This window comes from Prunus persica, chromosome G4, assembly GCF_000346465.2.
Source record: "Prunus persica cultivar Lovell chromosome G4, Prunus_persica_NCBIv2, whole genome shotgun sequence".
In the NCBI taxonomy this organism is placed as follows: Eukaryota; Viridiplantae; Streptophyta; class Magnoliopsida; order Rosales; family Rosaceae; genus Prunus; species Prunus persica.
Genome location: NC_034012.1, coordinates 4036905 through 4048319, shown reverse-complemented (window position 1 = coordinate 4048319; position 11415 = coordinate 4036905). Strand labels below are relative to the sequence as shown.

General features: G+C 39.1%; 1 protein-coding gene and 1 pseudogene across 1 annotated transcript; both read left to right on the top strand.

Annotated features, from left to right (window-relative positions):
• LOC18779207 lies at nt 1774-5671 on the top strand (annotated as a pseudogene).
• LOC18778268 (probably inactive leucine-rich repeat receptor-like protein kinase At2g25790) lies at nt 9269-10738 on the top strand. Its single transcript, XM_020562732.1, has one exon. It carries the CDS (start codon nt 9269-9271, stop codon nt 10673-10675), a length of 1407 nt encoding a protein of 468 aa, XP_020418321.1. The 3' UTR covers nt 10676-10738.

Genomic DNA, 11415 nt, shown 5'->3' with positions numbered 1-11415 from the left:
GGTCCCACACGCCGACTCTAAGGTTCGTCTCCCTAGCATTTTCCTAATAAGAAAGTAGGAACATCAAAATTATAGAGAAGCGACCAAAAGTCTGCAAGTCTGAACATTCATGATTCATGGTTGTTGGATATCGAAATCAAGAAGATGAAGTTAAGGTTAGTCATCTTTTCCAAAAGTCGTCCGGTCTGCAAACCCTTCTCATCCTAGTCATGCTATGTTGGGTGTGGGGCCGCCCTAACACCTCAGCTTCTTAATAAATTACTTACTTGACAATTAATCATGATAATGATTACCATACTGAAATTGTTGTGGGACATTTAGATGACTCGTACATAAGTACAATATAGTGTAAAATTTTAATTGTGCTTGTCCTGGTGACTTGCTTTGTATTTTAATCAAAATCTGGGGAACAATCACTCATGGGGACCCTGGTGTGTCACTTGCTGATTGGTTACTTCAACATCTCTCTCTTTCGTAATTGAATCGTGGATGATATTATTAACCAAGTAATCATATTTTATGTGTTAATTAGCCAGATTTTTGAAGTAACGGGAGGAACACTCAAAGAACAGAAAGAAGACTAGTCAACATTTGAGCTGTAAACTCGCAATATAGACTTGAAAAAAAGAAAGATATTGAAACGGAATATGAATGAAGGATTGAAGCATCTAATGTTTAAATATACATACTGCTTTGATCACGGAAGAAAAAAGGCCATGATTTGCGGTGCATATGCATATCTTTTGATGCTCTCTGTGATCAAAGAAGTACGATTCGAGATCGAGAAGCTCAGGAAACTTAATTTTCATACATTTTCATCTTAAATTCTGCTTAAATTACGACCAATATTAAATTGATTGAAATATGATCAACGATACCATGCATGCATAAGTAGGGTTTACTTTGGTGGTTCTTCTTGTTGTTTTAAGGGAAAGAAAATCATTAATGTGGAGAGATGAATGGACTTAATTAGCTAAGGTTACATAAGAATCCATATTTTCCTCCACAATCAACGAACTAATTAATATTGTACAATGAATGATTATCGAATTTCAGTCTATAAACAAGACAAATATAGTAGACGACGTGGGTTTAGACAAGTTGGTTAGAGCAGATGTGCTTCTTACTCTGCACTTAAATTCGAATCCCCCTCCCCAATAGTTTAGATTAGATTAAAATAGATTATCGCTTGTTTAAAAAAATAAAAAATAAAAAAAATTTGTTGCACTTATTATCTATTAAAAAAAGTAGAATATAACTTGTATAATAATAATAAAAAATTGACTCTGATGGAGTTTTATATGTAATAAGTCGATTGTCTGACGTTTATATGCTGTAATGCTTTCAAATTCAATTCCACGTTTTCATTGCTTCTCTAACTTGAAAGTGAAACGGTGGTTTAGTCAACAATCTATTTATTCATTTGCTTTGATTTTGAGATTTGAAGCGTCGGATTTGTTCACCGTTTGGGTTTCAAGCTTTAAGGATTTGTACTGTTGATGTGAGTTAACCTACTAAATCAATAAGATTGATTTCCTAAGTTAATTAAATAATTTACTTCCTTATTTTATATAGTTGACACATTCTTGTATAATTAGGAGATATTCTCCTAATTAGTTCTGGTCTCCATTTCCTTGTAAAATACACTTGTAAACTCTTATATATACCTCATTGTGAGAAAAAATACAATTTTAAATTTTGCCGCATATTGTTCCACTTTTCTTGCTTTGATAATCTTGGGTTTAGGGTAACATAAAATCTTTTTCAGTGGTCATGCCGTATCTTGTTCGTGAGAATCTATTCCTAGGCAACATCGGCGATGCAGCAAAGGTTATCCGAAATGGCAGCAAAGAGATCACACATATTCTCTGTGCAATTCCCACAAAGGAAAGCAAGAAGGTCTATGATGGCGGGTCTCTTCGTGGATCAACTTCTGTTGGTGATGGGTCGAAAAGTTGTTTGCTTTCCGATAAGCTTTCGTACTCGTTGGAACGTGCAGGCAAGGATTTGAAGCTGGTGAGAATGGGGGTTCCGCTAAGAGATATGGACGATGAGAATTTATTGGATTATTTGGATGTGTCACAGTGTGTGTGGATTTTATTGATGAGAGTAGAAAAAAGGGTTCTGTTTTGGTGCATTGCTTTGCTGGTGTTTCCAGAAGTGCATCTATCATTACAGCATATCCGATGAGAACAGAACATTTATCACAAGAAGATGCTCCAGGATCCCTGAGGCAAAGCTGTGAGTTTGTTTGCCCCAATGATGGTTTTCTAGATCAGCTCAAAATGTACGAGGAAATGGGCTTCAAGGTTGATCATGCCAGCCCCATATATAAGTCTTTTCGCCTGAAAGTATTGGGTGAATCTTATCATCGTGGGGATAAAATAGACAGTTCTAAATTTGGGGCAGATCCTGGGTTGCCTAGTGAAGTTGCCTCTGGATTAAAAACAGCTCAAATTGGAGGAAAAACTGGTACACCAGCATTCCGCTGCAAGAAATGCTGAAGAATTGTTTGCATTGCAGGACAATGTTGTGGATCACATTCCAAGCTAATGCGGGGGATCAAGATAGATATTTACTATTTAATTAGTTATTTTATGAGATATTATTATTTTCTTATTTAGGTAGTTTAAGAATATCTTTTATTATTTATGTGTGATTTTATAGATAATTAATTTACTTTTGGACCAAGTAACTTTGGTGCTCAAGTCTTGTAAAATCTATAAATAAAGCATGCAATAGTTGTAAGGGAGTTTTGGCTGATGATTAATGAAATAGTTTATTTGTGGCATCGATTTGTTACGATATATGTGAGTTTGTACTAACCCTAAACTTCAGTACTCGTGTGTGGTATTGATGACCTATGTCTAGATTCGATCCCCATCACAGGCGAAAGTGAGAAATCGTTTGAGTGGCGAAAGCGAAAAAGTAGCTACTTGTGTGAGGATTCTGAATGTTCATCCATTTTTGTTGAGCCTCTAAGGTGGATGACAGCAGTTGAAGAGGAAGAGCAGTGGAGGGCAAGTTGTCATGTGCACATTGTGAAGCTCGCTTGGGTTACTTCAATTGGTCAATTGGTCAGGCATCCAATGCAGTTGTGGGAGTTAGATCACCCCCGCCTTCCAGCTTCAGAGAAGCCATGTGGACGTCAACATGTATACCTTTAATAAAATCATGTGGAGGACCAACACAAAAGAAAATTGGGAAGAATTGTCCCACCCCGCACCCTGCATGCATGCATCCGCTTCTTGTGATGAATTGAAACAACACTTCTGGCATTTTCAACGCATCAACACCTGGCAGGGCTTGACTGCTTTTCCCCTTTTCTAGAGAAGAACCCAAAAGTTCAAGGAAAACGCAAATTTGTATAAATATGTAAGTGCACACATATCTAGGGTTTGGCTTGCCTAAAATGGGTGATTGATCAGCCTATTGAAAAAAGAAATGGTCTAGGTGATTTGAAAAACAAACAGAAGAAGGGTCAAGTGTTCGTGAAAATGGGCGTTTTGGTTTCTTTCATTTGGGTTCTTCTCAAGCTCATTCAAGGAGCTACGTGAAATTAGGAGACATTTCAATTTTGTTGTATTATTTCACAGGAAGGGATGGTTCTTCATTCATTTCATTGATAGAAGTCTAACTAGAAAAAATGATCCCTCCATAACTTTCTAATGTATGAATTATAACCACACCACACGGGTTTTATTGATTCACGTGTTATAAACGATATAGTTGATTGTATATTATTAACAAACAGTCGTTTGTTACACAGGACTGTCTCGACATGGGACTGTTTGTTACACAGAACTGTCTCGGCATAGACTATACTTAAATACTGTCCTGGATTGACTTGGCTTGAACTAAGCTTAATATAAGACTTGTCATGCGTTTGGTATAATGTTGGACTAGAACGGATTGAATACAAATATGTTCATTTAATTAATTAAAATTTTTAAAAAATAATAAAAATTAATTTTTTATTGAACCCAAAATTCCATCACTGGATCTTTGTAAGGGAAGCGAGAGTTCCCTAGCACCATCCTCTCCACTTCATCTCTCTCTCTCTCTCTCTCTCTCTCTCTCTCTCTCTCTCTCTCTCTCTCTCTCTCTCTCTCTCTCTCTCTCTCTCTCTCTCTCAATTTTGGTTCTTCCATTTCCATGGCGATTTCAAATTCATCGAGGCATTGCAAGCACTAGCACGAGCCCGTTGAGTCCCCTCCTTTCGCACGAGATTCACTAACACCTTCTAAGGAGGTGTTTCTGTTGGCGAGTCCTTACTTAGTTAGGATTTTGGTTCCTTATTTCATTAGAATTTTGGTTACTTACCAATTATTATTTAGTCATATTGTAATAGAGATTTACTTCCTATTGTAATTTAGATATATTTTCTATTTTATTTAGGGTTAACACATCTTTGTACTTGTATAAATACCTCCATATTGGAGAAGAATAATAATATGAGCATATATGAGCATATCTGAATATTTGTCCTACTTTGTTTGACATGGTATCAGAGCCTGGTTGCTAACCTTGAGATCCTTTGACAAATTGAGAGTCGTTGGCGTTCCTCATTCCCAACCCATCATGGGTCTTCACCTTACTGTAAATCCTCATTTCTCCTTTCCTTAATAATCAACATATATTTCTTCTACCTTAGCCATAGCCGCACCTTTCTGCAATTTTACCATTGTCTCTGTCCTTACCATGTATATGTTGAGTCATTACCTTCCTTTTTCTCTACCTATGCTTGCTGCTGCTTTTTTTTCTCTTACTTTTCATGACAGGACCCGACCCAAATTCCCCTTTGGAATCCGAGCCGAACCCTGTTTGTGATCGACACCTGGCAGGTGCCAAGCACCAATGACCTGGTTTCCCTTTTGGTTACAAACTTAATTTCATTTTAGCCTTGACTTCTACCGAAAATTTGGCAGAGTCTCCCCTGTAATTTATTCAATCCCCAAAATTACACCTGTCAAAACAAGCATATATACACAACCTAACGTCCAGCATGCGTATATATATACAATCAACAGTAAAGTTCAAGCCCAGGGGCAATATCAGAGCATCTATACAGGTTAATTTACAAGAAGAACATTTGGAGGGTCAAGGACCCTACACTAAGCTGAAGAGATGCAGGAAGCGGAAACTGCCCTGTGGTGGCTTTCAGATGCACGTCTACGGTCTAGGGGCGCAAAACATTTAAAAGGTGAGTGAACCAAAAAATAAAGTTTTAAGAAAAATAGCATAAGAACATACTAACCCCACTGTAAAAATAGTTATACAAAACTAATTCATTCTTTTAATCATATACATACTGAAATCAATGCACTCATATATATATATATATATAAATATATATCAAGCATACTCATATCATTTTTAAACTCTTAAAAGCACTGAAATCAGTTTAAAACTACCACCTATGTGTATATCTTAAATTCTGTCAATTCCTGATATCCATCAATTCCTGATAATCCGTCAATTCCCCTGGCAGGTCTCGGTGACACAAAGTCAACCCAAGCCGCAAACTGGTAGGATTCAGGGGACCGTAGTCAGCCTGATCAACATTCCTGGCTCCCACAGTCCCGGCGTCCCCGAAACTCATGAGGCAGATGTCAAGCGCGCTGACAAAACTGAAGGCAAACTGGATGTCAGTGGACATCGTCATATCTGAAGGCAACATATACCGAAGGCAACCTGTTTCTATAACTGGGTACCTAAGGTGGTTTAAGAAAATATAAAATTTCTGAAAGGTCTGATGAATAACTGAATTTTTGTTAAATCTAGAACGCTGCTGCCATTTTATTTGATATATATCTCAATCTTTACTTTCCATAGCTTTTTAGCATTTTCAACTGGCAGCATATAAATAAAGATATTTAACTTCAACAAATCATGCTAGGAAAACCATAATCAATAAAACTTATTCAAGATCAAATAATGAAATTCATTTGCATAAAATTACTTATAAAAGAAAAGTCCACTCACAGCTGGTCCGAGCTCGCTGGACCTTTTGAAGGTCCCTCCTGCGGGTCAACTGGTGCCCGGGTGCCTGATTCAATTATCATAATAATATATATTAATAAAACTGCTCGATATAAATATTTAAATAAAACCCTAACCCCCGACTCCTAGAAGTGCGTGCATCTAATTAAAGTTACTCCTATGCCCACATTAACGTTCCGTTAAACCTAGGACACAAGTCCCAAGAGTCTGGTCTCAAACGGACAGTTGGTTTGGTCACAAACGCACGAACAAAGGTTCGAACCCATTGAACCCGAAAATCACACAAGATGCGAAATCCGTTCAGGGTTCATACGTTATCCAAATTAAGATTCGCGAAATCCTACGTGCTCGTGACAACACGAGGGTCATTTTAGGACTGAGTGTGGTCCCCACCAAACTGCCCACGCACTGCCACACGCGCCGGCAGCGCGTGGGTGGCTTGAGAAATTCCTAGCGGCCGGAAAAACTCCAAACTGCCTGCCCAAACTCCTAACTTAGGTAAAACACCCATTTTGGAACCACTTTTGTTCTTGGACCTACCTCAAAAAGTGGCCGGAATCACACTCTCAAAACTGGCTGAAACCTAGATTGAAAAATCGAATGATCTACGCTTGGAATTTCTGGAATCCTACCTAACCAGCAGCTAGAGCATGGAAAATAGCTAGAAAATCATACCTCACTCGTTCGATTTGGTGGCCGGATGAAGGAGAACGAAAGCTTGGAAGTTCTGTCAACTCTGGCGCGATTCCGAGCTTTTTCCGGCGAAAAACAGCGGTTCCAAGGGCAGGGACCGGTCGAGAAAGGAAGAGGAAGCGGCGATGGTTCGATTGGGTCCGGTCCCTTCGGTCGGAGTGGAGTGTGGCAGTGGTTATAGAGGTTTGAAGGTGACGGGTTAGAGAAAAAAAAAACAGGGGGGGTGCTGTGGTCTGAGGAAGAAGAGTGAGGGAAGAGAGAGAGAGTTAGATTTTTTTTTTAAAAAAATCCTGATTTCAAGAATTACAATTTTGCCCTTCTAAGTATTTTGATCATATTTTCTTCGTTACAACTCCGATTCGAGTCTACTCCGTGTCTACGGACTCGTTTCGTCGCGCTCTACGCAACAATGCAAATAGAATAGTCAAATTCTTTCTCAGTCAAAAAGTCAACTTTTCCTTTACTAGAATATTCTAAGGGCAAAAGTGTCCTTTTCTCTTAATAGTTTAATAGTTAAATATTAATTAAGGTTTGGGTTATTACATTTCATTTCTCTATGAGCTTGCTTTCTGTTAAAATCAGATTGAGCCCATGTTAGTTTCAGTCTCTTGCGCTCACAGTCGAGTCTCTCTTTTAAATGTATACTATATGGGCAACACGCCCCTTGGCCATTGATGGCCTGATCTCTTTCCTCCGTGAGCCTCATCACCGGTCACCGAGCCATCTCAAACCTCCGCAAGCCTCGTCACCGCTCGCCGAGCCTCCTAGTTGGCCTTTGTCTCTCTATTTATTTGGGTGTTACTTTCTCCAAATCTCGACTCTTATACATTGTCGGATTTGAGAGGGAGTGACACCGCTGCTAATCTATTCCGCTGCAATTCAACTACCTACCTATCATGACTGATTGTCCGTGCTTGTTTCTCAAGTACCATTGATCACATGGCTGTATCGACCCCTTCTCTTCAGGGGGAGAGGGAGAGTGAAGAGAAGTTGTCTATGTTGTTGCTGCTGCCACAGTTGTGTGTTCTGCCTTGTCTACTGCCATGCTTACAGGGTTTCTGTATTCTGCCTTACCTATTGCCGTGCTCACAGGGCTTCTATGTTCTGCCTTATCTACTGCCGCACTCACAAGGTTTCTGTGTTCTACCTTACCTATTGTCGTACTCATAAGGCTTCTGCGTTCTGCCTTATATACTGCCGTGCTCACAGGGTTTCTGTGTTCTGCCTTATCTAATGTCGTGCTCACAGGGTTTCTGTGTTCTGCCTCACCTATTGTTATGCTCACAGGGTTTCTGTGTTCTGCCTTACCTATTGCCTTGCTCACAGGGTTTCTATGTTTTGCTATGTGCCCTATTTTTTAGGGTTTGCTCTTGTGTTTCCGCTGCGAACTTTGCTTTAGTTTGTCACTTTTTTCACTCGTGGTTGACTAAAAGACCTTCTCTACAATTGATGCTTTTCAAGTATGGTGTTCTGTGACTCGCTTGTCAAGTTGGGCGTGCAAAATATCTTTGCCCAACTTGAGGGGGAATGTTGACGAGTCCTTACTTAGTTAGGATTTTGGTTCCTTATTTCATTATAATTTTGGTTACTTACCAATTATTATTTAGTCCTATTGTAATAGAGATTTACTTCCTATTGTAATTTAGATATATTTCCTATTTTATTTAGGGTTAACACATCTTTGTACTTGTATAAATACCTCCATATTAGAGAAGAATAATAATATGAGCATATACGAGCATATTTGAATATTTGTGGGCCCCGCATTTATAATCCTGCTTAGAACTAGAAGTTGTTGAAACCAATCATCGGCCTAATTTTAATCTAATCCAATCCATGCTTGGGAGGTGTACCAAACAAGGCCTAAGTGGATTAGTTATAGGTCGATCACTCACACCTGAAAAATTACTCCAAATTTTATTATCTTATTCAGCGTACATACATTATGCATAACATAATTTATCACTAAATATGTCTAATTAGAATCTTACCTAAAATGACAATACTTGTACAACACACACATCGATTCCCACGCATGCAAATTCCCAATGGTATAAGGAGAGAAGAAGAGAGAGACGTCAGTCACATGTGTACCTGTGTATATCTGAAAAGCATGAAAGGCCTTGATCTATCGGCTTCTTACTGAGATATGAGATAGATAGATTGATAGATGGCTAGACAGAGAAGAGCTCTTAAGTCCCATCAATGTTTTACAAATCCTTCTTTGAAAATACCCATCGATCATGACCCTTCTGACATCTTCTTCCTCTTCTAGTAACTGTTTTCTCTTACATCGCACTCTCTTTTCCATGCACAATGTGGGAAGCAAAGGCGACAACTTTTTTATATTTCACAGCAGCCTTGGCACTGGCAGGCACAGCCACTAAGATCATGACCCTGAATAGAGATAAATTGATGCCACACTCTACTTTCTGTCATCAATGCCATTGATCAAGAAAAAGAGTAAAGCAACAGTCTCTTGGTTGGTTCTGATTAAAGCCACATTTTCCTTTGCTTTCTCTTGTTCACTTGAGGGGTTTGGCTTGTTTTATTTCTACTTTGCTCCCCTCTCATGGCTTCTTTCCCTCTTTTCTTTGTTGGGTTCCTTGTTTTGGCAGGTGAGGCGGTGTTAGGACAGCAAAGCTCAGATGGGTTTCAAATAGAGATGGGGAAGGAGGAGCTTTTGGGGCTTTTTGAAGTTTTGGGTGCCCTTCTAGGAGACTCCAGCTGGGCCCAAGAACACCCACAACCATGTGATGAGACTCCATGGCCTGGTGTTCAATGTGAGATTGGTGATGAAAACCCTCCAATGTTTCATGTCACAAAGATTCACATTGGCCCTGATCCTGCTTGCAAATCCTCTGCTACCCTATCAGAGTCCCTGCTCAAACTACCTTACTTGAAAACACTTTCCATTTTCAATTGCTTTTTGACATCACCAGTCACTCTTTCTCCAACTCTACTTGGTGCGCTGTCTTCCTTGGAACACCTAGCCCTTGTGTCCAATCCAGCCCTCTCAGGAGAACTTCCCCCAAGTTTAGCCAAAATTTCCAACTTAAGGGTCCTGAGCCTGTCACAGAACAATCTACTAGGCAAGATCCCTGGGAACATTGGTGGGATGGTCAGCTTAGAGCAACTTGACCTAAGTTACAACAATTTAAGTGGTCAAATACCAGTAGAAATTGGAGGGTTGAGGACTTTGAGCATTTTGGATTTAAGTTGGAATGTTCTAGAAGGTCAGGTGCCTGGCTCTGTTGGTCAGCTTCAGCTCATCCAAAAGATTGATTTAAGTTCAAATAGATTTACAGGAAGCATGCCTCCAGATACAGGGAAGCTCAACAAGTTGGTGTTGCTTGATCTGAGTCATAACTTGATAAATGGGCCAATCCCTGAAACCCTTTCAGGTTTGGAGCAATTACAGTACTTGGTAGCTGATAACAACCCAATCAACACAGAAATTCCTCAGTTTGTAGGGAAGCTCATGAAGCTCAAATCACTGAGCTTTTCAGGATGCGGTTTGACTGGTCCATTGCCCAACTCTCTATCTTCCTTGAAAAATCTCACTGCTCTTTCTCTGGACAACAATAGCCTTACTGGGACAGTTCCTCCAGATTTAGGGACTCTTCCAAGTTTAAATCAGCTAAATTTGAGCAACAATCAGCTAAGTGGAGATCTATCACTTCCAGAGGAGTTCATTGAGAGGCTTGGGAAGAGGTTGGATGTAAGAGGAAATAATGGTCTATGTACAAGCAATCCACTTTACAAGAAGAAGAGCATTTCTACTAATCTGATAACCCCTCTTTGTTTGAATGCAAGTGGACCAAGAGATGGCAAAACCTTGGCTGGTGAACACCCAAATGAGTCTGACAGAATGAAGCCATGTAGTCAGTACCCTGTTCAGAAAAGTTCAGGTTCTTCATGGTCATATGAACTGAATTCATGTAGTTTTGTTGTATGCTTCTTGTATCTCATGTTGTAAACGACACTTTTTTTTCTTTCTATTTGAAGGCAATTTGAGAAACTGATTTTCTTTTGAATTTCATGAGTCCGTTCGGACATTTGGCATCAACAGAATTCAACCAAGTTTTTGAGTTTAATGATTAGCATTACATTAGCAATGGTTTCAATATTGATCCTTCGGGAAAGTTTAAAGGAAAGTTGAGACACCTGACGTTTTCAACTTAAAGGTAATTTGAAGAACTTGAATAAGAACCAAGGTTTTGCAATGTAGGTTTGACGATCATAACATAATCAGTTGCTGAATTGGACTTGCAGTGTTGCAGTGTTTTATTTGTTAACCCAAAAAAGTTTCAGTCTTTCAGAGACTTTGGCTTTTAATGGAGTTCTGGTAGTGGTATCTAGTATCAAAAGCTGATGATCAGTCTTAACTCTCAGGTCTTATCGATGAGTGTGTTGTCCATATTTTTACAGTCTTTTTACGAAGGAAGCAAAGGCGTGGGATCTAGCAATGAAGGGCCTGCGTGGCAAAGACAAAGAAAGAGATTCTAGTTTCAAATATTTTTCTTTTTTAAATTAAAGAAATCACAAACATCAGTCGATTCATCAACAGATTGTTCATAAGAAGTGAGCTTCATCAATTTGCAATCAGAAGCACAAGTTGCTGAAACCTGAAAGAGCAGTTTGAATTTTGTTCATGGCAATATTCAAATTAATTATTGTTATTTTTAAACTCTGTCCTATGGTTTTCTTTCATGCATG